Source organism: Dama dama, chromosome 20 (genome assembly GCF_033118175.1).
Source record: "Dama dama isolate Ldn47 chromosome 20, ASM3311817v1, whole genome shotgun sequence".
NCBI lineage: Eukaryota > Metazoa > Chordata > Mammalia > Artiodactyla > Cervidae > Dama > Dama dama.
The window spans coordinates 27,236,638-27,264,124 of NC_083700.1; the positions used below are offsets into that span (position 1 = coordinate 27,236,638).

The 27,487-nt window shown below is 42.9% G+C and overlaps 1 protein-coding gene across 1 annotated transcript in view; it reads right to left on the bottom strand.

The window, feature by feature from the left end:
• Positions 1-505: 505 nt before the first annotated feature.
• The window catches only part of CD101 (CD101 molecule), a 38,696-nt gene continuing 11,714 nt past the window's right edge, over positions 506-27,487 (bottom strand). Inside the window, exons 4-9 of the mRNA XM_061121061.1 lie at positions 25,312-25,698; positions 20,729-21,112; positions 19,621-20,025; positions 16,103-16,513; positions 12,170-12,562; positions 506-3,307 (exon numbers count right to left, since the gene is read on the bottom strand). Of these exons, the coding sequence (XP_060977044.1) occupies positions 3,072-3,307; positions 12,170-12,562; positions 16,103-16,513; positions 19,621-20,025; positions 20,729-21,112; positions 25,312-25,698 (2,216 nt within the window). The 3' untranslated portion in view covers positions 506-3,071. The remainder of the gene's footprint in view (positions 3,308-12,169; positions 12,563-16,102; positions 16,514-19,620; positions 20,026-20,728; positions 21,113-25,311; positions 25,699-27,487) is intronic.

The following is a 27,487-nucleotide window of genomic DNA, read 5'->3' on the forward strand; positions in this document are numbered from 1 at the left end:
TCTGATTTGATCACCTCATAACAGCCAGATGAGTGGATACAATTATCACTAGATTTTTCTGATATTAGTGGATTTGAGCACAGTATTGGTTGTGGAAAGAGTCTAGATTTACTGTCAGCGGGCCTAATATTGAGCCCTTTCTCTTCTACATATGACTGGGTGATCCTGAGCTTTAATTTCTTACCGGCAGGAGAAGAGTAACAATTCATTTCACATGGGGATGCTCTGAGATGATGAACAACTCTTATGCAATTGTGAGAAATGATCATGGTACATGATTTTCTACCTATGGTATTCACTTTCTGCCATGAGTCAGTTGTTTCCATGCATGTCTCCAGAGACTGAAAATACTAAAAGGAATGTATTCATGCGTTATTCCTCTCTGTGTCATCTCACCCTGCAACTTAGGATGGTGTGGAGTCCCTCAGGGTGATGTGTTTCTCATCTTCAGTGGGAATGTGCAGGAAAGGATTCATGCTTCAGAACTACTGGGACTAGACACCAATCCGGAGAGCCTAAAATTATTTATTAAAGTCATCAGCTGTATAACAGAGACAGATACAGCTGCTCAAATCAAGCTTCCTAGGAACATAATACATGGCTAAGATAAAACATAAGCTACTGAAGGAGAGCAGGGAGTGGCCAGTTTCTTCCATGAAAGGTCAGAGAGTAAACATTTTAGGTTACTGTGGCAACTACTTTATTCAGCCATTATATCATATCAGCAGTCATAGATAATATGTAGGCAAATGAGAGTGTCTGTATTCCAACAAATTGCATTTAAAAAACAGGTGGTGGGTCTGTTTTTGGCCTGTGGACTACAGGTAGCCAACTCCTGAGGCAGAGGTTTGTCCTGTTGCCACGGAGGATTTACTGACACAAGAAGCCGAAAGTGGTGACATAAAAAAGTTGAAGTCACTGAGTAAAAGTAAAGATCTCTGTGAAGTCTAAAAAACTAAAAAGAACAAGCCCATAATCAGAGAGATTCCATATAAAATGCCTACTGAATTGAATAAAAGCAAATTTTATTCTAAAAAAGTTCAGAAAGGTAAAAAGAAGACACACAGGTTTTAGCTGCCAGAAAACTACTATGGGCCAAACAGCATGATGTGACTTCTTAGAAAATCTAACGTGCTCCAGCCCCCATTAAGGAAAGCAGAGTGACCAGAACAAAACAAGGTGATCATCCCAGGGGAATGGGGCTATGTCTGCCCAAGTCACAATAGCAACCTTTGCAACCCAGGAAGTGCTCACTGGACAATAAATCTGCTCCAGGTGGAGTAGTTGCATATCTGAATGTCTGTTCTGTGCAATCTCTGTGCTGAATTCAAATGTGAAGAACTGCTGTTTGAGCTGAGAGCTGAAAGGCAGTATCCAGGTAATGAGGGAGAACAGTGTTTGGGGGAAAGGGTACCCAGGCAGGAGCAACTCTAGAATCTACTCTGATTCTCTGATGGAGCTCCATTCCACTCTTTTCCTTCAATATCCATTTAAAATAAAGGTTTCTGGGAAAAATGATGGGGGTCACACAGGCATCACACTTTCTAAGATATCTTAACATTAGCCTTGTTTTTGCAAAACTTTGTTCCTTTTACCTGAGAACGAAGAAATAAATGCACTAACACCTGTCTAAGAAAACATTTGGAATATTTCAAATAGGGCTACGAAGGAAGATGAATTCAAGGAACCTGTAGGTCTGCAGTGGGAGTTCTCATAGTCACCAATAATCCCCTTGCAAAGGAACTAATTATGTTTGGAGAAGACGTGTGTGCCTGATAAAATAATTAAAAATAAATTGCCCTCCTTGGAAATCCAAATTAATGAGTGTTAGAGCAACCCTGTTGGTCACATAGCTAATAAATAGACGTGTTTTCTCAAGTCTGTTAGGTGGCACTGATTGATTTCTAATTCTGGCTACAACAGGGCCTGCACAGCTTTTGAAACAAAGGTGAGGGGACCTCAGGCTCAGTGGGGACAGTTGATTTCTCTTAGGGGATGGTGGTTGAAAGTCATCAGCCATGACACCCCCATCCCCCAGCCCCTGACTTTTCCTGGCTGAGAAGAGAGGACTCAGAGGAGCCAGCCTGACCCACTGCTCCCCCGGAGCTCCTAGTCCCTGCCAGAGCAGGGCAGGAGAGAGGCCCTGTTAACCCTCTGCCCTCACATAACTACCACAGCCCCTTTTCCGGCTGCTCAGTGCTGTCAGGTCAAGGAAAATAAGGCCTTTGGCTAAGAAGAGCCAGGAGCCAGATGGACCTTTGGGTGTGGGAGGATATGAGGGAGATATGAGGCCTTGGGGAGCTGACTAGAGCACTGTTGCAAAAAAAAATTTTTTTTTAATTTTTTCTTACCAATGAGTTACTAAGTCTTATGGAGAAAAAAGAAGAAAGAAAGGCTACAAAATACTTTATCCTTTCATTAAGGAACCCATACTGATTAAGAACCTACTCTGCCTAGCTTGCTTGTGAGCAGCTTTTAGAGAAGGGATGGAGATGGGGTGGAGGAGAAGATGGGATTTCTGTCTTCAAGGCTGTCACAGTCTGGTTGGGAGGCACATTTGATCTGAATGAAGGGCACATTCCCAACTTCTCTTGCCTTGCTGGCATCAGGTCCTTTCCTATGCCTCTGATCTGGAGGCAAAGATTACCTAGAGCCAGGGTGGCTGGACCGCCGAGTGTTCTCCAGAGAATCAGTGACCTAAGAGAGCAAGGTGAAAGACGCATGGCCCTGGAGTCTGTCATGGGACCTCACTTAACCCCCAGCAGCTGAGTGAGGGAGGTGCTCTTCTCCTTACAGTTCTTCCAGATGAGGAGCCTAAGCCTTGGGAGGTGTGGCAAATGTGGTTAGTGCCACACCTAGCTCCTGGGGGGGATGCAACGGAGTGATTAGATAAAATACTAAGAAACACTTAACCGTTTCTGGAACCACAAACACGCTCAATATATGTTCCCTCTGAGTCCTAGGTACTTTACCCCAGGCCACAGACTCAGAGAAGGACAGAACCAGGGGGCGCACCTATCCCGGGCAGTCCAGTTCCAAAGTCTTTCCTCTTTGTGGGCACCACTCAGGATTCAATTGTCTTCACCATAGTCTCCCATCCTGTTTGTGGTCCTGCCTCCAGCTCCTTTCAAGTTCACCCAGAGGCTCTGTTCTTTCTGCATGCTTAGACTCAGAGCTGACAACTTCTTGGCCTTCCAGTACAGGCAGAGGAGGGACATGAGCAGAAAGACGAGTATGACGAAGGGGCAGATGAATAGGAAATAGACTAAAGGTGCTGACGAGCAGATCCTGGAAGGAAAGTTGGGCTCTGTACCAAAAAGGAAGAAAATAAAGAGAATCATTAGTCTCCAGCTTATTTGTACTCATCAATTATAAACACTTCTGGGATTTATTGTTACAGGAAAATATATGTAAAAATAACGGGGCCAGATAGCAGGGGGCCCCTTAAATCACACTCGAGGAGCCAAGGAAAGGGAGTTGGGAGAAGAGGGCTCTAGGGCGGCTTCTGCCAGCCCGACTCCCCCTCACCCAGCAATTTCCAACCACCAGAGGTTCCGATGACCTACTTAAAACTAACAGCCAGAAATGAAAACAAAACAAAAAAGAAAACCTCTCCTTTAATCTTCTTTCCTCAGAAAAGATATCTATAATTCAACCCTCGTTCCCAACTCTGTTGCCAATCCTGAATTTTTAACTGAGTTATTCCCACTGCTGCTTCTGAAACACACACACAGGCGCACACACACACACACACACACACACACACACACATTCTACACTGCCCTTATATACCAAGTAAGTAAGTAAAGTCGCTCAGTTGTGTCCGACTCTTTGCAACCCCATGGACTGTAGCCTACCAGGATCCTCCCGTGGGATTTTCCAAGCAAGGGTACTGGTGTGGGTTGCCATTTCCTTCTCCAGAGGATCTTCCCCACCCAAGGATTGAACCTGGGTCTCCCGCATTGTAGGCAGACGCTTTACCGTCTGAGCCACCAGGGAAGTCTAACATAACAAGAGCACCCACAAATGAGAAGCACCATCCCTTCCTGAATCTCCAAATTGGTCTCTCATCCCCTGGCGCCCCCCACCTCAACCCCATTCAGCTCCTTCGCCTCTCCCTCTTATTGTTGCCTCTATCTGGTAAGCCCTCTGCTCCCCTATCACATCCTCATCTATCATATCCTATAGCCTCTGGGTCCTGCCGGCCTCACTCTCCATCACATTGGCCTTCCCACCTTGCCTCAGTCACAGTTTTTCTCTTCTTTCTATGCTCTTCTCACACATACCTTTGTTTAGACTTCTTTCGTTCCCTTTTAACCATCTTTGTCATCACAGTTTCTCCAGCAGGTCTCACAGTGTCCTTTGTTTCCATAGCCCCTGCAGTGCCTAGCACGTGTGCCTTGATAATGCTTACTGATCTGAATTAAACTGGCTTGCCTGCAACCTCATGGGCAAAGGCTACTATATAAAGGCAGGCTGAAGCATCTGGCAGCTGCAGCCCACGGGGAAGTGCTATCAGCATGCAGACACGCAGAGCACGCACCAGCAGCCCCGGGGGGTTCCTGGCCATGCAACCAAGAAAGCAAAGGCGCGCGGACCGCCAACACCGCAGGCTCTGGGAAGCAGTGCCCTGAGTTACTAGTCAAAGGACGGGGATTTCGTCACTCAGTGCAGATAGATACACGCTTAAAGAGATACCAACTATTAAATGCAGCCTTCCAACTACATTTATTTACCACAGGATATTCAAAATCAGGGCTGTTCTGAAAAATCTGGTGTTAATGGTAGCTGTGCTTTTATTGGAAAATTGCAATGACCTAAGCACTTTCTTCTTCAGAGGTAAAACTATAGGATTCATGGGATTACAGATGCCTAGAGATGAAGACAACAGGTTCTTGTGACATGTCCTTGTGACCAACATCATGCTGCAAGAATTCCATTTTTGGCATTGTTAATACATTTTGTACCTTGAAGAATGTCTCTTTGTGGGAAGTCAAGAAAGAATCTAAACCTAGGTACAGCTCCTGCATTTGTAAACTTCTGGAGGAGGCCCATGTCTTATGCATTTTTTCCTCCCGAGTAGCACTTTGTTCACAGGTCATCAGTTGAGATTAAAGAATGAGACAATTGCATGAGTGATTTGCACACACAGGAACTCAGAAGTCACCGCCATGATGTTCCCCAGAGTACAGATCATCACTGAACATAAGGCTGGCAGCTTTGAACAGGGCTGGCAAGGAGCTACAAGGGTTTGCTCCCTGGCTTTTCTCTGGCCTCATTTATATTCTCCACCCTAAATCTGGCTTTTGTTTTTGAAAGGGTGGGCAATGATAAAGCTAGATTTTGAATTCTTTCTCACTCCTTTCCATATCCTTCCTGACCCTTCTCTCCAAGGCCCTCCTATAATAATTCTCCTAGGTCTTATCTGAATACATCTGAAAGCATATAGTTAGGAAGGTACAGAGTGCAATGTTAAAAAAGAATGGTGCTATAGAGACCAGTGAGCAAGAGTTCTGGCCTTGCTACTTCACACTACTCATGTAGGGAGTAGGGATTGAGTATCTACTTTGTCTCAAAGATAGCTGGGTTCAAATCATGGCTCTACAACTTAGCATTATTGACTTTGGACAAGTTACTTATCCTCTCTTTCTAATCATCAGAAATCTAATCTTGTCGATCAAATGAGGATAATAATTTCCAGAGTTATAATGAGATAAGGCTGAGTAAAGCATTAAACAGTGCTTGGCACATTTGTTGAATCAACAAAGAATAAATATCAGCTAGAAAGCTGCTAACAAAGTTAGGAAAATCACAAGCAAATTTTCCCCAAGAGACCAGGCAGAAAAGAGGGCTACAGGCTTGACTCTGTCTTTCCACAGCCCAAGCCTCTCCCTTAAATCTCTGATCTCTCTGTCCCCAGGGTAGGAAGACATTCAGTTGAGAGTCAGATGATTACTTGTGAGACTCTGGCTTCCTTTTCCAATCACGGGAAGCAGAGAATTGGGAGGTAAGAGTCCCACAGCACCCATGTGTCACTGCTGCTAGGATGGTGGCATGCTGATGGGGAGACAGGGCCGGCACAGAGAAGGTGGAAAGAAACTTGGCTCTTGGATTTTTCTGCCACTGAGACTCTAACCTTCAGCATGAAGGGACTGCCAGAGGGCCTGACTATATAAATGGGGAGGAGGCTGCTTGAGTTCAAGCCACCTGTCATCCAAGGACGACAAAACAGACCCCTCACAGTGCTGAATTGGCCCACAGCTAGAAGCTGTCAGCTCCAGTGCCTCTAAATGACCTCTCCTGGGAGGGCAGCACTTGCCCTGGGTCCCACAGTCACTGTTCCCACCATCTGCCTCTCACCCATCTCTGGATGAGCATTAGTGACATTCAAAACCATTAAGGTTTGGCATTTTGAAGCAATCCAAGTAAGTGCCCTGTGCTCCAAGCACAAGGCCTCTAAGGCAGAGCCAAAAGTGTGATGAGAATGCTTCATCACAAGCTTTAGTTTGTAACTTGCTTCTACCTTGCAGCCAAGCATATCATGAGGAGCGTTCTTGTCTGATACTACGCCAGATATACTGATTTTTGGGCTTCCCCGGTGGGCTAGCAGTAAAGAACCAGCCAGCCAATGCAGGAGATGTAAGAGACGCAGGTTCTATCCCTGGGTTGGGAAGATCCCCTGGAGGAGGGCATGGCAACCCACTCTAGTATTATTGTCTGGAGAATCCCAAGGACAGAGGAGCCTGGCGGGCTACAGTCCATAGCGTCGCAAAGAGTCGGACATGACTGAAGCAACTTAGCATGAAAACAGGCATACAGACTCTGGAGAAGAAAAGTGGAGGATAATGAGGGGGCTATCAACTCCCCCTCAACCCCAACCCACCCTTGGGCAACTGACATGCCAGGTGTGGCCATATGAGAGAGATGGCTCCTGCCAAGAACTAAGGCAAGGTTAGGTAACGTGATACAAGTGCATCCCAGAATAAGTGAGCCCCTGACAGTACTGGTTTCAACTCCATTAAGACTCGCTTGCCCATTCCTTCATCAAGCATTTGTTGAACTGAGCACTGTGTGCCAGGCCTTGTTGAAAGCACCAGGGTAGCATTGATAAATGACACATCCTCTCCAGAAACATCAGTGTGATAGGGGCTCAAGTCTCCTATGAGGACTCGCTTTCCAAATATATCCTTACCACCCAAAAGCTGGGAAATAGTAACAAACACCATACTGCTACAAATAATCCAGCACCCAGAAAGCCTTATAACCTTGCCTATTAATTAATCAGAGAATTCTCTAGCATGAGATACAAAACGACTCAGGTAGTTGCTAGCCCCTGCGTTGGCTTAGTCATAGCTAAGGAAGTAAGATGGAGAGGAAAATGCAAGGTGAGATCCACCAGGGAAACACCTCTCCATTTTCTGCCTTCACAGGAATCGCATGCTTCATAGTTTTATTAAGTAGCTCCAAACTAACCCAACCCAGAAATGATAAACAGAGATGGTAGAAAACCATTTGAGAAGTGAGAACTGGTAGCCTATTGTATTTGACCTGAACTTTATTAATATACAGAGCTGGTCCTGAACAGGAGGGCAGCTATACGGATTCAGTAAGTGTATTTGAGCCTGTTCTGTGTGCCAGGGACTGTGCTGGGGCTGAGAACAAGACACTCAGTCTTTGCCTTCCCAGAAGGTATTGTCTGGTCCTGATGATGGATGTTAAACAAGTGTGATGACTAAGAGACACAAGTAAGTCACTGAGAATGAGGCAGTTAAGTTGGTTGGTGAAGGATTAGTGGGTGTTGACCAGGGACAGATAACATGAAGGAGAATTCCAATCAGGAGGTGGTATAAATTCATTCAAGCTGTTGGACTGTCAGTCTTGTCCACTCTCTTCTAACCTTCCTCTTCTGATTCTCCATGGCTCTTTTCTCTCTAGAATATAAACATGCTCAAGTCCCTACTAACTTCAAACCAAAACAGAACAAAGCAAAGCTTCAGCGAACCTCTTGCCTTTTGTTCTTGTCTCTCTCCTTTTACATCAAAGCTCTTGAAGGACTTTCCTGGTGGTCCCATGGTTAAGAACCCACCTTCCAATGCAGGGGACATGAGTTTGGTCCCTGGTTGGGGAACTAAGACTGAAGGAGTCTTTTGGGCCTAGAAAAGAGAACAACAGTCTCAAAGGCCCCTTGCTGAATCATCTAACTTCGGAGAAAACAAAACAGAACTTTAGTTCTACCCTGATGCTCCAGGCTAGTTGCATCTATCGGGGACTTATCAACCCCTGTCCAGAAACCTTCCACCCCCTACACCTGCCCAGAAGACTTATCACCCCCTGCCCAACTACAAATGTCATCTCAACAAAAGAATACTCAAAATATCTCGCCTGATTAACGTTTCCCTTATCACTTCCACAAACCTCCCTATAAGCATGAAGCCTCCCTGATCCCTCTCGGCGCTCAGCCTGGTCGTTAGGCCGACTGTCGCCCCTCCTTGCCTGAATAAAGGTAACCTACTTCTGTTGAGGTCATCTTTCCTTTTCTGCCTCGCCCGAACTATGCCTTACAAAGATCCCACATGCTGTAGCGCAACTAATTCCATACACTGCAACAAGAAGTCCTTGCACCGCAACTAGAGAAAGCCCATAAACCGCAATGAAGACCCAGTGCAGCCACACACACACACATACACACAAACTCTTAAAAGCATGAGCTGGATTTGATGTGTCCACTTTCTCCCTGCAGTCTGATTTTACTACTTTTCTGTGATTGTCCTATGTTGTCAAACCCAATGGATATTTCCCTATTTTTGTCTTAATTGATCTCTTTGCACTAATTGAATCTGTTGGCTCTCCCTTTCTTCTTGATACCCTCACCACTTTTGGTGTCTGTGATACTACCAAACCCCAGTTCTCCTATCTATGGCTCCTCCTTCCGTTCTCCTTCACAGGCTTCTCTTCTGCAATCCCCTGAGAAATAGTGATATCTTAGGGGTCCGCCCTTGGGCATCATTATAGACTATAAGTTGATGATTTCTAATCTATAACTCTGGCAGAGATCTCACTTGGAAATTCCAAAGTTTATTGGATAGATCTCCCTAGATAACTCACTGGTACTCCAAACTCAATTCCAGCCCAACTTATTCAAAACTGAACTAATCTTCCTCTTTAGACCCTTTTCTTATATTACTTCATCAGTGACTGTCCCCACTGTACCAGAAACCTGGTATTTATTCTTGATTCTCTTCTTCTGCTCATTCACCCTCTACATACACACATATGCATGCGTGCTCAGTCACTTCAGTCATGTCTGACTCTTCGTGACCCCATGCACTACAGCCTGTCAGGCTCCTCTGTCTGCAGGATTCTCCAGATAAGAATACCGGAGAGGATTGCTGTGCCCTCCTCCAGGGGATCTTCCCAACCCAGGATCAAACTCACGTCTCCTGAATCTTCTGCTTTGCAGGCAGGTTCTTTACTGCTGAGCCACTGGGGAAGCCACAGACACATAATCAGTCTCTAAATCCTGAAGACGCCATCTCCTAATATGGAATGCAGAGTGCTGTCCTCTCAGCCCTCGTGGCACTGACTTCATTCAGTCCTGCATCTTGTCTCACCTGGGCCCCTACAGTCAATTACAAATAGTTCTCCCGGCTCTGTGCCTGCCTCGCTTCCAATTCACTTTTAACCTTGTTCCCAGGGGGAGCTTTCTAAAATGCAAATCTGACATGTCACTACCCTGCCTGAATTTATTCAACGACACTCTGTAACTTCCATGATAAAGCTCACCTTTCTTGGCTCTGTACAGAGGACCCACTTGACATCAGTACCCTTTCCATCTCCTGAGCCTCCTCTTTTGCCATCCTACCACAATTTCTCTGATCATCTTGCATATCCTTTCCTTTTCCCAAAATATGTGCTTTCCTTTGTATAGCCCCACACTCTAGCAACATTCCCAGATCCCCTCCCCACCTAGCCCTGCTTTTGCTCCATCCTTAGTATCCTGAGACTACTTCATTCATGACTCCTGTTATGTTGGACTCTCTTTCCCCTACCAGCCTCAACTCTATGGGAACAGACTTCATAATATATTTTTTTATGTGTCCTTAGAATCTCACATGGTTACTTATTGAAAAAATTAAAATATTTTGCCACATAAATAGATATATACAGATGTAGATGTGTGTGTGTGTAGCATGTCTGGAGGCACAAGGGGAAACTGGGGTAACATTTGTTGAGCACTTACAACGTGCCAGGGACTGTGCTAGATACTTCATATGCATTTGTATTATGACCCTCATTTTATGAGGAAGCTGAGTAACCAGGGGATGACTTCACAGCTAGTAGGGAGGTAGACAGAGCAACAATTTGAGCCTAGGCTTCTCTTTTTCCAAATGCTGGAATTTTTGTTATCCCACACTGTCTCCCTAAATCCCAGAAAGGAATAGTCAGGTAGAGGAAGTGAGGTGCTGTATTATAAAGATTGACTTGGGAACACCTAACTATACTTAACAATGAAAACCCTCAGGTTCTCACGGCACAGGCTTCTAAGCACCTTCACTTGTGAAGAATACAAAGACCATTTGGTTTGTAACACTTTCTTTCCAGAGTTCTTTTTTTTAAGAAAAACCTTATACCTGCTTTCTAAGAATTCCACAAAGATGAACAGTATATATATATATATATATATATATATATATATACACACACACACACACACACACAGATATGCTGTGAACAATCCCATCTGTCTCAGGAGAGATGTGCTTTTTAGTCATAGAATATATGCTTTTTACAGTTATTATCTATTCATTCTACTACACAAACTTCTGAATCTACAGAGCCCAGGAATTCCATTGGAAAACATGTATAGAATATGCTCAGGGTGTGGACTTCCTACAATTGTTGGAATGGAAGAAAAGCTGATAGGAAAATCAATTCTGCCTGGAAACTTGGGAGAAGAATCCTGCTGAAGAAGAGTCAGGGGGAGAGAGTGATGGACTCCAGGGAACAGGTTCCACAACTGTGATTTCCACTCCAGAAGCCTTGCTGGGGCTGGGATGCCACTATTACTACTCTGAGACGGTGCCATTCATTCTCAGTAGCCCTCTTTCCCACCTATGGACTGTCTCCAAAGCTAGCTGGCACTGTAAGGAGGTCATCTTTATTGATCCTTTCTACTCTTCCTGGCGTGGGGCTCAAAGACCAAACCCCTGCCTCTCCAGTGATCCTCTCTTGCTGTAAGTGCAACCTATAGCTCAGCTCTCGCCTTCTCCTTAAACCCCACCAGAAAGAAGTTGCTCAAAGGATGAGCAGGCTACGACATCCATCTACCAACTCATGGATCACCTTGGAAGATTTAGTGGTCTGGCTGGAGGAATTTTTGCTTAATGGATGCCTGTTATATGCTTGTCACTGCACTGGCTGGAAGGAACCCCTCTTCTCCTTTACAACCTCTTATTCTGCATGCCTCCTGAAGCTGAGTGCTCAGCAGAATAGATTGACCGTCCACACAGAGAAGACCATCGTGGCCAATGGTCTTCAAGCACCTGCATTTTTGCTAGAGCCTGTAAACAAGTGTAAACATGGGCACACTTCCTCCTGTGATGCCTTTCAAGGTGCAGGTAGGAGAGGCACACCCACTGACTATCATGATCAAAGAGGTAGTAGTTTGTTGAGCACATCAGTAAGAAGCTTGACACTTATTCATTGGGAAAGACTTTTTTTGTTTGGTTGGTTTTTGACTCAGAGAGCATTAGATGTAGCTGATTTTGGTTGAACAAGGTTACAGACAAAGTCACCATGTCACACTATTCCTCACCCCACTCTCACCGCAGGTCAGTGTTCTGAGATTGGAGTGTCAGCTAAGAGATAAAGCTGTCTGCTTCAAACATTATTTGGTTACTTAAAGGGATACAATATTGATGGCTTTTTTGTTTATGAGGGGAAGTGGGGGAGGAGGTCAGATGCCCTTGACATTTAAACGTCCATGCCAAAACCTCATGTAACCTTGTCTGTCTGAATGAGTTACTATTGAGAGAAACGGAAAAGTCATTTTCTTTCTGTAAATTGTGTTCAGCCTGAGAAGAAGCAAAACATAGCAGGGCAGGCAAGCAGAGGAGCAGAGACAGAGATTCTCCTGACTGTGAGCCATGGCCGATGAACCTCTGGTTACCTGAAGGCAGCACTCTGAGCACCACAGGCTGTGACTCATCTGATGCTTGGCTGACCCACTTGCTTGGGTTGCCGTGGAGCTGCCACTCTGCCACTTTGCACCAGTATTCTCCAGCATCTTCCATCTCCACCCGATGTAGTGCCAGGACAAAGTCAGTAGCGGATGAGCGGTAAGAGTGCAGGCGCCTCCTGAGCCCCTCTTCACCATATTCCAGCAAGCCATCATGCTGCACGTGCACCAACATCTTACTTCTAGAATCTCGGTGCAAGTACCACATCACAGACAGCAGGGAGGCAGGGCCAACGGCTCCCTCCAGGCTGCAGCAGATGGTCACCTCACTGTGCTCGGAGGCATTTTCTGTCCGGGACACTTTGGAGACGCGTACTTTACTTCCTAGGAAACAAAATGGCAGTAAATTTGAGAGGAACCCAGACTTCAGATTGGACACCTCCTCTGAAAAAAACTACTTCTCATTGAAGTGATGCTGTCTGATAACATTTAGATATCAGGTCCTTCATTTTGAACACTTTTTCTTGACCTCTGTCCATCTTCCATATTTGCCAGAACGTTCTCTGCTGTGAATCAAACCAGCCACTTTCATTCTTCAGCCCACCTCTTGTCCACTGGCCCTGTCACTGAAAACCACCCAGGTTTGCAGGGAGCTCTGCCCTGCTGCTTTTATCAATACTTCTCCCAGGTCAACTCTCTCTTCTGCTACTTAGAAAGGCCATTTGAAACTTCCAGTCCTCTCCTCAAGTCCTGTATTCCATCACTACTCCTTTTTCTTAGCAAATTACCTCTTCCCATATACCTAGATATCAACCTCAGGTATGGACACAGGAAAAGAGGAGGTTAGGTGAGAGACTGATCATTTTCATACATGTGTTAGAATATCACTCAAGGGACTTCCCTGGTGGTCTAGTGGTTGAGAATTCATCTTGCAATGCAGGGGACACAGGTTCAATCTCTTGTGGGAGGACTAATATCGCACATACCACAGGGCAGCTAAGCCCAGGAGCTATAACTATTGAGGCCACAACAAAAGATCTTGTGTGCTGCAACTAAGATACAACAGTCAAATAAATATTTTTTTAAAAAGAATACTATTCAAGGAGACTATTTACATTACTAGATTAGATTAAGTTTTTAACAGATTTTGACATTTACTTTTTTAAAATGTTCCCCTGTTAACCAGCAAGTGAGGAATTGGAAGGAAGGCTAGAGTAGTCTCAAACAAAATAAAGAAATTATATTGTTGTTGTTCAGTCACTAAGTCTTGTCCAACTCTTTGTGACCCCACAGACTATAGCATGCCCGTCTCCTCTGTCCTCCACTATCTCTTGGAGTTTGCTCAAATTCATGTCCACTGAGTCTGTGATACTATCTAACCATATCATCCTCTGCTGCCCCCTTCTCTTTTTGCCTTCAATCTTTCCCAGCATCAGAGTCTTTTCCAATGTGCTTGCTAAGTCACTTAAGTCATGTCTGACTCTTTTGCAACCCCATGGACTGTAACCCACCAGGCTTCTCTGTCCATGGGATTCTCCAGGCAAGAATACTAGAGTGGATTCTCCAGAGGATTTTCCTGCCCCAGGGATCAAACCTGCATCTCATATGTCTGCTGCAGTGGCAGGCGGATTCTTTACCACTAGCGCCACCTGGGAAGCCCCCCTTTTCCAATGACTATGTGCTAAATTTTCAGCCCTACTACAAACATATTTATTGGTCTATCTTTAAAAGATTAACTGTGTCTGCTCTTAGATTCTCTTTTAGTTACATCTCCACTCTCTCCTCTTTGTAGAGAAGCCTGTGAAGTATTAGTTTACATGGTACTGTCTCTGCTTCCTCAACTCAAATTACTCTCTACCTTATTGCCATCAGCTTTCCAATCCCATCACTATGCTCTGGCCAAGGTTCCCTCCCAGTAAAGGTGCAATTTCCCAACTCAAGAGACCCTCCAGGATTTTCTGTTCTCTCTGCAGTTTTTGTTACCAAAACCAATTTTCTTCTGAAATCCTCTCCTCCTTTGATTTCAGAGAAAATATCCCCACCCCCTCCCACAGCTCTGACCAATCCTTCTCCATGTCTTTCCCTGGGGCTTCTTCTTTGTCTCACTTCCTGTACCAGGGTAACCAGCTAGCTACCCAGAGCCAGCCACACCCAGCCCACAATTATGTTTTATTTGACATCTTTAGTATTTTAAAAGAATTTGAATTCATTATGGACAGTCTCAAAATGGGTGATGCCACCAAAAAAAAAAAAAAAGAGTTCAGGCATTTCTTGATAGAATAAAAGATTGGACAACACTGGACCCTCATTTCTGAACAGGAAGCACTGGCTCGAGCTAAGAAATGGTGTGCAATTTGGTTTTTTTTTCAAGACTTTTTTGATGTGGGCCACTTTTAAAGTGTTTATTGAATTTGTTATGATATTGCTTCTGTTTTATGTTTTGGTTTTTCGGCCAGGAGGCATATGGGATCTTATTTACCTGACCAGGGGTGGAACCCACACCCCCTGCATTGGAAGGCAAAGTTTTATTCACTGAACCACCAGGCAAGTCCCTTGGTGTGCACTTTTTAAAAGGGGTGGGCACACATTATTGAGATCCAGCTTGGACAACTGGGAGAAAGGGATGCCAGCCGCACAGATGGAGGACTGAGTGGGCCTAAGCCTTGTGGGACTGAGCAGCAACAACAGAAAGCCTTGTGGGATGGCCAAGATGATAGACAGTATCATGATGATATGGGACATAAGGATGATTTGGAACAAGTGGAGTGTGAGGGTCTCTGGGGCAGCCAAGTAGAAATGTGCAACAGGCAGTTGAGTGGAAAGGCCTAGAGTTCAGGAGGTGGGGGCAAAGCATAAAAACTTAGAGCTTGTTTCACTGAAGGTGGTAGTTGGAACCAAGGCAGTATTTAAGAGGTTCTGAAGGGAGCAGAGAGTAAGAATAAAAATGGGTTCATGTGTCCCTGAGGAACACTCACATTGAGCAGGGAGAGGAAGAAGGGCCTGAAGGGCATGGAGAAGGGGACCAAAGCAGAAGGAACAGACCCTTGCACTCAGCTACTATTTTGCCCCTACTGCTCCCAACTGACTGTGAGCTCCTTAAGACTCTGTCTTATTTATCTTTGGATCCCTAATTGCCTAACACAAAGCAATGTTCATTATAATCTTATTTTTTGATGTTACATTGAAAATAGAATTTTAAGTGCCAAACTAGATTAACTTATTTGCATTGTGCTTTTGGATCTCGGCCAGTTCCCGAACCTTAGATGTGACATTCATTTAATTTTAATCAACATTGGAGGTGACCTAACTAATGCTGACAGATCTAATCAACCCTGCCCACATTTAGACCACGGCACTCTTGGACCAATGCAAATGAATGGAACTTCTATTTCATTTTTAAAGATCTCCTGAGGGGGAGGAGATGCCCTCAGTAAGCCATTCCAACAGTTAACTACTCTTATTTGCCTTATGTTGAGGCGGCCGAATGTTGAAAAGCAATCTCTCCACATATCCCTATAGAGTTGTACAGTTTCTGTTCACAGTGGGAGAAATATGCTTTGTATTACTCTTTCTCTGCCAAATTACAGTAGAGCCCCACTGGAATGACACAGCTTGTTATTATAGAGAGCTGGAGATACGATACCCTGGGTAGCTGCCTAGACCAGGCTGCCAGGCTGAGAAGCCAACCATTCAAAGGGATCTTGTTCCCATCTAAGCTTCTCCAAATCTCAGACTGACTCACTGGAAATGACCCCCACCTCCTCTGGTGGGCTATTCCGTCCTGCAGTCACTGTGCTGGTGGCCACTATTCCTGTGACTCTAGGTCATGTTTTCACCTGCATGTTATCAGCCCATAGAACAGCTGTCCAAGAGAAGGGGGTCATTCTACAGAAAGATGCTGGAGAACACACTTGTAAGGTTTACCTGTGGGCCTGAGCTTCAGTTCTGTGAGACCTGATGTCTGTCCTCCAAGCTTGTGCCAAGTACTGTTTGCAGACCAGAGCCATTCGTCCACAGCACAGCGGTATCTGCCCTGATCGCTGTCTTCCACGTTCAGAATGTGTAGCTGAAACAAGTCTCGGGAAACTTTCTCAGCGTGGAATTTTTGTTTTCTCCGTGTGGTCTGAAATTCATCCCCATATTTTACTACGTGGTTTTGGTCCACTTCCAGGATCTTCAGCCAGGGTGCAGCAGTGGAAATGGGAGAGAAATACCAAGTCACGACTAACTGAAGGTTTCCAGGGGACTGGGACAGGATGCTACACTCTATGTCCGTGTTGGAGTTGATGGAGATCTCTTGGACTTGACTGCTTGAATTCACTTTCAGGTTGCTCTCTAAATGAGAAGAACAGTACAATTACTTTTGTTACTTTGCTAAAAATAGAACTTGAAGGTAGAAGGGACATTAGAGGTCAACTAAGGCCATAGCTCCTAGATCCATCAGATGTGTGAATTCTCTCTTTAGTAGCCCCACTAACTGCTCATCCAGCCTCGGAACAACTCATTGACAAAGCACACATTCCACCTTTGGACATGCTGCCACTAGAGAATTCTTTCCAATATCAAGTTGAATCTTACTTTTTCATAATTTCCACCTACTGGTCCTAGTTCTACCCTACTCTAAGAGTGGAATGGGGATGGTAGGGCAGGGAGGAAGTATCAAGCTGAAAAGCCAGTCTCTCCCACATGAAAATGCTTTAATATTAGATAACCAAAAAGGACCTACTGTGTAGCCCAAGGAACTATATTCAACATCCTATAATAAATCATATACATATAAAACTGAATCACTTTGCTGTATACCAGAAACTAACACAGCATCATTAATCAACTATATTTCAGTATAAAGTAAAATTTAAAAAAAGAAAATTCTTCAATATTTAGGCACAGACATCTTCTCTTTTGTGGCATTTCATAAATCAAATTGAGAGAAAGTGGCCCTTGGATGCTTTGTCTGGGTGTTTGCTATCCAGAATACTCCTTGATCCATAATTTGCCCAAGTCTAGTTGTATCTGTCTGCAGACAGGGGTAAACAAGAGGAAGCTGTATGTTCACTATTAAAACTGAATGTCTCTTTGCAGTCACTCAAGTCTGGGAACATTGTATGGATATGGAGTCAACTATCCTTTGATCCTAGAGCTTTTCTGCTTTGTCAGAAAGATGAATGACAAAACCTGGCTTCTAAATCTTATTCTTCTTGCTGACATCACAGATTATACTTTTGTGACGGCTTACTGATGCTGCCAGTAGGTCCCTTTATTCTTCCTTCAACAAACATTTATTAACACATACTATTTTATGTGCCAGACTATTCCAGGCTCTATAGATCCCTCCCCTCAGTTTCTGCCTAGAGAGAGAGACTAGTACAGGGACAGAGGCTGAGGGATTATAGGATTGTGTCACCCAAGCAGGACAGAGGTGTGCAAAAGTGACTATCAGAGCACATAGCAGAACTATATAACCCAAATACAGGAGTGAGGCTTCCTGGAGGAGATAATCTCTAAGCTAAGTCTTAAGGGTTAATAGGAATTAAGCTGATAGAGAAGAGGTAAAGGAATTCCATGCAAAAGAAGCAACTTGAACAAGGACTAAAAATTAGAGAGAGCATAGAGTATTGGAGGAACTACAAGTAGCTCAGTGTGGTTGGAGCTCAAATTCAAGATGGAAAGTGGAGAGACAGTGCTGGGAAGACATAATGTACCAGATCACAAAGGACCTTGCCTGATATGTGATGCAAGTTTGAATATGAGTTGGATGTGGAGGAGCAGTGGATGACTCAGGTTTCTTGCTTGGATAACTGATGGATGGTGGGGACATAGAGAATGATGTCAGAGGAGTAGCTTTGGCAGGATGATAATGGTGTATTTATGTTCTGACATATTGAGTGTAGACATGTCTTGAAGACAATTGCATGAGTCTGGAGATTAGAAGAGAAGTCATTCAAGATAGTGAATTTGGGACTTGTCAATACATAGCATGAATGCCTGGGTAGGAATAAGCCTACTTTGGGAGACTGTGTAGAATGAGAAGAAAGAAAGTTGAGAATGAAGCCCAAAGGGCTGAGTCAATGTGAGAGGAGGACTCTGCGAAAGAGAATGAGAAGGAGCCATGAAAGGGCTAGGAAGGAAACCAAGAAAATCTTGCATCACAAGGCCATGGAGAAAGAAGTTTTAAGAAGAAAGGATTGAACCAACAATTTGAAATACAACAGAAAAGACAAGTAAAGACAATTAAGGCATGAGTTAATCAACAAAGAGATGACTACTGTAACCAAAACTAGTGCTCAGTAGCTGAGAGAATGATGGTTACCACGTTTTGAGCATCTGCTTGGTTTGTCAGACACTGCACTAGGAACATGTCACCATCTTTAAATTGCACATCAGCAATTTACCCATGGAGTCAGTACCCTTGGACAGATTAAGTTCTCATTAGATCTAAGTGATGTCAAAGCCTCTTGAACACGCCACCTTAAGAGGATGGAAATCAGGAAAGAAGATACTGGCACAGCAGCATTTGTGAAGTTGTGTCTTACTTTTCATCTCTATTACCAATTGACAAGGTAAATTATGTTGACTATAATCATAAATTCTCTAATTCTTATACATTAACATATCAAAATGAATGGCTAAGTGTATTGAATGAAATTTTCATTATCCATACCACTAGGAGAGACATTCTAAACATTTAATGACCGGCCAGGCACAGGCAGGGACCAATTTGAAAGAATGCCCCAGCACTGGAGCTGATCCTGGAGGCCCCCTCTGTGCCATGCGGTGTCCAGTTGCTGAGCGGTGGGGACTTACAGGAAATGAGGAAGGGGCAACAGTTATTATTAGTGTGGAAGTATTCCAATGTTTTAAAAACCAGTGTGGCCATTTCGTGCATATTAACTCAATGTTAACCTAGATCACTTTGCATGTGTATGTCTGTATGTGTGTGGGGGTGGGGGGTATGTTTTTGTTTTTGGTTAATTTCTTTTTAAATTAAAATATACTTGATTTACAATGTTTCAGGAGTACAGCAAAGTGATTTATATATTCTCATTCAGATTCTTTTCCATTATAGGTTACTCTAAGATATTGAATATAGTTCCCTGCGCTATATAGCAGGTCCTTGTTGTTTATCTACTTTATATATACTAGTGAGCACCTGTTAACGTTGTTGTTTATTCACTAAGTCGTGTCCAACTCTCTGTGACCCCATCGACTGCTTCCCTGTCCCTCACCATCTCCCAGAGTTTGTCCAAGTTCATGTCCATTAAATCTATTAATACCAAATTTCTAATTTATCCCTACCCCAATTCCTGGATATCACTTATATATTGTGCTTACTTATAGTACAAACATGGGGAGAAAGTATTTTATGCTTTAATTCCACAACTTTCCCCAAATGGGAAGAATGTTTTTTTTAAAAAACGGAATTAATTTCAAGTAGTGTTAACCTGGCAAAGTGACAGTGATCCTCAGTGGGTGAGAGGTGGCAGAAGCCCTCACAGGACCATTTGTGTGCAGAGAATTTCTGTCATAAACTTCTACTTTACACTGATAAACTCCTGCTTCTTCCTCGGTGGCATCATGGATTAGGAGCCGAGAATGAAATGAAGACTGGGAAATCTTCGTCTTCCTTTGGAACTGGGGTAGGCAGCTCCCCCATTCAATAGTGCCATTGTGGGTGATTTGAAGAAGCAGATCAAAGGTTCGAGATCTGGCTGGCTGGAACTGCCATGTCATGGTGAATGGAACCTTCAAGTCAGAGTAGCCAACCCTCGCTATGCAGGACAGGTCAAAGGTGTTGGTTAATTTCACTTGTGGTTGACGGCTCATCAGACTAACTTGTAAACTTGACTCTGTGGGCATAAACACAAAACAAGATTTCTAACCCTTTTATCAAATCGAGGTACCATGCTTCTAAGTTTTCCTAGTCATCGCCTCGTCACACTGAACCATGTGTTCACACACTGGGAGTATCAAATATTTGGGGGTAGAAACTGATTCATAGTACAGGCTGTCCTGAATTCCGACCTCAGTTTTCTAAAGCTGACCCTCTTGGAAGAGCGTTCTCAGCAGAGACAACAAACAGGCAGTGTTTCTCCAGTCCACTGCTTAGACAGCTGCTGCTGAGGGGGTGGGGCGCTCCCCAGCCCTGCTGGCTGGCCTGCTGCCCTTATCCCCACTGCCGGGTGCACACTGTTTCACACTTGCTACCGGAGATTCCGCCATCCCAGGCTGCAGCTGTCAGAAGCCTGAAGGTATGAGGCTCCGCTTCACTTGACATATCTCTTTTCTAAGTCTACTTCAAATGATACGATTTTGTTGTTAGCCTTGAATAACAACTTATGTTGCACCCTGAAGATGATCTTTATAAAGATGACTAAACTTTGGAGACCAGTTGGCAGACTTGGTAACCAGAGACTCTACTCTGTGCTCTGAGGTATACGTACTGTACCTGGAGGATTCAGGATGACGTGCAAGCAAATTCCATGGCATCCCACTACAGAAGGAAGATGCTGATGATATGCAAGTTCAGCAAAGGCTTTCCCTGACACTTACCAAGGGGTTTTACAGTGATCGACACCTTCTGAGTCCAACTCTGATCTCTGGCCTGCCTCCGGGTCCTCTCAGACACTCTGCACTCATATATGCCACTGTCTGTGATGGTGGTAGAGGTGATCTCAAGTTGGAAGGTGGCCCAGTCCATTTTCTCCAGCCTTGCATTTCTGAGGTTATCGAGTTCCCCATAGGAAGCACCCAGCTTCACGGTGCCATCCTGCTCCATGCCAGCCACAAACACCGGCTGTGTCTGGTTTTGTGGGACATGCCACCAGGCCACAGTCAGGAGATTCTCAGCTCCATCTGCCTTGCAGAAAAGGGTTAACGCCTCTCCTTCCCACACTGCTTGCTGCCTGTTCTTGGTAGACACGGCCACATTTCTTGCTGTGGATTACAGATTTTAGAAGAAAAAGATATTTCGAGTAAATGAAAAGTTTTCTAAAAAACAGTGAACTCTCATTAATTAAGACTTGACTACTTTGTGACAAATCCAATCAAAGTGTTTACTCTTGCACCATCCTCCAGAATAAAAGATTTAATCAACACTTAAATAGTAGAAATGACAGAAAGGACACCAGGAGAACTAATTTACATGTAAACAATTTACAGTTTGCCCTACGTTTTAGTGATTTGGTCCTTAGGAACATCTAGTTGGGAAAACACATGGTAATATTTCGTTAAATTAATTAGAGTTGGTGTGTGAGACTGAAAATAATGAAACTGTGTTTATTTCAATGTTTAGTTTTCTAGAATTCAGACTTTCACAGTTCAAAATGACCTTCCTCCCCTTACTTATCTTTCCCTAATTAGTATGTATCTGAACAGTGAAGAAGTACTGTTAATTATATTTCTGTTCAAAATGCTGCCATTAAAAAACAATTACTTGAAGAGGGTGTGGAGAAAAGAGGATCCTCTTACACTGTTGGTAGGAATATAAATTGATACAGACCCTATGGAGAATAGTATGGATGTTCCTTAAAAAAATGAAAATAGAACTACTGCGTGACTCAGATATCCCACTCCTGGGCACAGACTCAGAGAAAACGATAATTGCAAAAGATACACACACCCCAGTGCTCATTGCAGTACCATTTACAACAGGCAAGACATGGAAGCAACCTAAATGTCCATTAACAGAAATGGGTTAAAGAACATGTGGCAAATGTATGCAACGTAATATCACTCAGCCATAAAAAGGAATGAAATTGTGCCACTTGCAGAGACTTGGATGGACCTAGAGCCGTCATACAGAATGAAGGAAGTCAGAAGTTGAAAAACAAATACTGTGTATTAATGCATATATGTGGAACCTAGAAAAATGGTACAGATGAACCTATTTGCAAAGCAGAAATAAACACACAGATATAGAGAACAAGCATATGGACACCAAGGGGGGAAGCAAGGGGTGGGATGAATTGGGAGATTGGAATTGACATATATACACTATATGTATAAAATAGGTAACTAATAAGGACCTCTGTTGGAGCACAGAGAACTGTATTCAATGCTCTGTGGTGACAAAGAAGAGATATATGTATATGTATAACTGATTAGCTTTTCTGTATAGCAGAAACTCGCACAAAATTGTAAAGCAACTAAGCGCCAAGAAAAATTTTTTTTAATTAAAAATGTTTTCTTTTAAAAAATTATTTGGGTGAAAATATGTATATATAAATATATATACTATAAATACAGATATACTTCTCCCTCAAGTATTTAAAATATATATATATATATATATACCTATACACACACACACACACATATATGTATACATTTCTCCTTTTCAAATCATATATTCATTCATATATATTGTTGGTTGAAGGGAGATTCATCGTATATCTGAACTACAGTGTAAAACAGTAAATGTAAGTCTGGCTCCCAGATGGAAAATTCAAGATGATCAGAAATGTGGACATTCTTTCAACAGATACTTCCTGTGCGAGGCCTTGTCCTGGGTGCTTTGCAGACAGTGTGAAGGTCCCTCAAGCTCATGCATCCTAGGCAGCCCAGCCTCATGCTTAAGGCCAAGGTCCCTGGAGTTATTATAGAATTACCCTGGACAACAAGTGAGCCTCAGTTTCCTTTCCTGTAAAGGAAAGGGGGTAATAATAGCACCTCACTTTTGCACTGTGAGAAAACTAAGTGAATGGCACGTGCAAAAGGCCTACACTCTCTGGCAAGGAAAAGTGCCCAGCAAAGGTGAGCTACTAGCATTAGTGTGTAATGATAGGTCCTTCGTGAAAGCAGAGGTGTTCAAAGTCAGAAAAGGAAAATAAAAAGATTTTTTAAAAATTTATATTTTCTAGACTTGCGGGATCTTAGTTCCCTGACCAGGGATTGAAACTGGGCCCTCAGCAGTGACAGCATGGAGTCCTAATCATTGAACCACCAGGGAATTTCCAGGAAAATAAAACAGAACTGGCATTTGAAATCTTAATAAGATCTAAATGAATTTGCAAATTGATCTTCTCTGCTGAGGAAGAGTTCTGTCTTTAACAGCTTTATGGATGAACATACATTACCAAGACAGAAAGAAGGCTAATGTCCACAAATAGATTAATATATATCTACCATTACATATATATGTATATAACATAACATATATATACATATACAAAACTTGCTTCCAAATTTGGGGTATTAGAGGCATTATTACACTTAATTTTTTTTGAGGTTAAAAATAGACTCATAACTAAAGTTTCAAAATTAGAGGGGAAATTATTAGTCATAATCTTACTATTCAAGTATAACCATTATGATAGGTTTCAAGCAGTTTCAGTTTTTTAAAAAACCTGTGGTTTCCTTACTTTTTTGTGGTCATTGCTGTCTCTGGGTTAGAAGTGATACACTCACCAGGCATGTGTAAAGCGCGCATGCATAGTGGTAGGGAAGTACTCTCTTCTGTTTAAAACATTCATCGGATGATAAAACTGCTCAAACTTGAAGTAACGGTTTGAGTTTCAAAACCAAATGCTCAATAGGATCTTTAATAAATCTGCTACTAACTTTTTCTGTTTCTCCGTAAAAAGAAACAGGTTGGACTCCAGGCTGCACAAAGTATTATTTTTAGCTTGGGCAGACCACCTACTTGATAGGCTTGTGATCTGTGTGCCCCAAAGCACACCTTTTTTGTCCCTTTGGCACAGATTCCTCTGTCCTGAGTTTATGAAAGGTTTACAGTTCTGTTCCAGTGGAGACAGATACACGAGGTTGAGATTTAGCTCTGTGTAAATATGTAAACACGCCTACATAGTTTTCTGAATCCTAGCAAGAAAGACCAAATGTTTAGTGTAAAAGCTAACACCAACACACTTCCTGGCTTGCCAATCTAGGCCAAAGCTGTGCATCTTCACTCCAAGCAAATGGGGTGATGGAGAAGAGCATGGAAGTGTTTTTGTCTATGGAGATGCCTCCAATAAGCGAGTACAAAAAGGGCATCTTCATTTGGGGTTTGTTATTTGTTTATTTTTTGGTTTTTCCTTTGGGGCAATTCATCTTTCTAGACTTTGAATTTAATACTCAGCCCAGAAAATCATAGTATTGCTTGTGGATTTATCAGTTTTCTCTTCACACAAAAAGCACTGATTATTCAAACATGCTTAAGATCACCCAGCCTTCAGAAACTTAACAGGAGCTGAATGGCCTTCCAGATAATCAGACCCAGCCTATCTGGGTCAGATAGGCGTCTCGCCACATCACAGCAACATGCAGGCAATAGAGTCTGCCCACTCTCACTTCTTCTTTTCTTACTCTGAGTCATGGTTTGATGCAGAATTAAGACTGAGTATCATTCCCTGAATTAGGTTAAGAACACAGAGAACTGACAAAAGACACCTTTTGTCAGTTAAAAGACGTTGAAAAAGTAGAAGGGGTAATGTGGGTGTTTATTTCTCAGGAAAGAGGCAAGTATAAACTCTTTTCTCTTAAGCTACTCAAAATACACACACACACAAGGAGACAGGGGGCTTCATGAATGCAGGTATTCTTGGCTGAAAGAAAACCCAATACAACAATTAGAAATAATAGCAAATAGAATCAAGAATCTAAGATGGCAAGAAGGGACTTAAAGACAGTCAGATTATCTTACAACTGAGGAAGCTGAGAATTAGCGAAGTGAAGTATGTACGCTGAGTGTTCATGTCACAGGCCATTTATTGGCTCAGGAGTAGGACTCAGGTCTTCAGCTGTATGGGTGCATGCTCAATCACTTCAGTCGTGTCCAACTCTTTGTGACCCCATGGACTGTAGCCCACCAGGCTCCTCTGTCCATGGGATTTTCAGAGAAGAATACTAGAGTGGCTTGCCATGTCCTCCTACAGGGGATCTTCCCAACCCGGGGATCGAACCTGAGTCTCCTGGGTTTCCTGCACTGCAGACGGATTCTTTACCCACTAAACCACCTGGGAAGTCCCCAGGTCTTCAGCTAGTTTGGGTGCTTCCCTTTACTCCACTCCACCTCAGAGTGACCTGATTGCTACCCAACTTCAGGAGACCTCCCCTGTGTCCATGAAGTTATCCAGTACTCACAAAGGAGGACATCGAAATGCAGCCCAGCCATGTCTGGCCCCAACTTCACATACCTGCTTGCTTCCAAAGGCGCACAAAGCTGTCTGGTGATTGTTTTTTCTGAAGCACCTGCCAGGAGCCCATCTGAGCTCTTGTCACCTCTGCCACGACACATCTGTATGCACCTTCATCCTCTGGGCCCACAGAGAAGATCTTGAGAAAGAAAGACTTGGGGCTTAACTTTGAAACCTGGAGCTGTCCTTGACTTGCTCTTTCTTGGTAATCTTTCTTCAGATCCAGAACTCCGCCAGCATCAATGTGGGCCATTTCAACATCATTGAAGAACCAAGTGCCCTGAAGGTGTGGGTCCTGGCCACCACCCATGACCAGGCAAATGAGTTCTAAGGATTTTCCTTCAGGAACTGTGTTCTCAGCTCTAATGTTGACTTGAAAATCTCTCACTAGGAAACAAAAGCAAGGCAGATATTTAGAGAGGCCACTGCACCTATGCCTTTAATACCAGAGAGAGATGCTATCCCCTATCAGGATAGTACAAGGACTGAATTTAATGTGGGAGATCAGAGATGGGCCAAAGAAATGCCTAGAATCAAAAATGCCCTTGACTATTTTTTAAATCATCTAGAAAGAACAACACATGTGATTTTTTGAATGCAATACAATTAAGCAAGATGAATGTATGGATGTGTACATAGCAATGTATCTTTTAAAATAAAATATTTTATACTATGTTGAACTGACGTAAATTGTGATTTCTTGCTCTCGTTTTTTGGCTGAGAATATCCAGTGGAATTTTCCTAAGTTAAAAGCATATGTGATATATGGCAAATCCACAGCTAACATCACACTCAACAGTGGAAAACTGAAAGCTTTTCGTCTAATATCAAGAATAAGACAAGGATGATCATTCTCACCACTTCTATTCAACATGGTATTGGAAGTCCTAGCTAGAGCAATTAGACAGAAAAAAAAAAATTAAAAGCATCTACATTGGAAAAAAAGAAGAAAGACTCACTGTTGGCAGATGGCATGTTCTTACATATAGGAACCAAAAGAAAAAAGAAAGAAACCCCACCAAACTCCACCAAGAAGCTGTTAAAACTAATAAAGAATTTCAGTAAAGTTGCAGCATACAAAATCAACACCCAAAAACATCAGTTGCATCTCTATACATTAACAGTAAACTATCAAAAAAACTTGGAAAAAATCCCATTTACAATAGTATCAAAAAGAAGAAAATACTTAAGGATAAACTTAACCAAAGAGGTGAAAGAGATATACAATGAAAACTGTAGAACACTGACAAAAGAAACTGAAGATGAAACAAAAAAAAATGGAAAGATATCACATGTTCATGGTTGGAAAAATTAATATTATTAAAATGTTCATATCACCCAAAGCAATCTACAGATTCATTGCAATCCCTATCAAAATTCTAATAGCATCTTGAAATAGATAAAAACAATTATGAAATTCATATGGAACCACAAAAGACCCTGACTGGCCAAAGAATTTTGAGCAAGAGCTGTAGGTATCACATTGCCTGTTTTCAAAATGCATTACAAAGCTACTGTAATCAAAACTATGATACTGGCATAAAGACATGTAAACCAATGAAACAGGATAGAGAACCCGGAAATAAGTTCATGAATCTTTGTCAGTTAATCTTCAATAAGGGTGTCAAGAACACACAACAGGGAAAAGATAGTCTCTTCAATAAATGGTGTTGAACCAACTGGATATCCATATGCAGAAGAAAAAAGTTGGACCCCTGTCTCAGAGCATATTAAAAAAAAATAAACTCAAAATGAATTGCAGATTTAAACCTAAGACCTGAAATTGAAAAACTACTAGAAGAAAATAAAAGGGGGACTTCCTTGATGGTCCAGTGGTTAAGGCTCTGCGCTTCTATGGCAGGGGGCATGGGTTTGACCCCTGGTCAGGGAACTAAGATCCCACATGTCATGCAGCATGGTCAAAGAAAAAAAGAAAAGAAAATAGAAGGAAAACCTTCCTGACACTAGTTTGGGCCATGATTTTCTGGATATGACCCCACAAGCACAGGCAACAAAAGGAAAAATGGACAAGTAGAATTGCATCAAAACAAAAAAGATTCTGTACACAAAAGAAACGATCAGCAGAGTGAAGAGACAATCTACAAAATGGGAGAAAATATTCACAAACCATGTACTCAAAAAGAGGTTCCCATTCAAAATGTATAGGAAACTCATA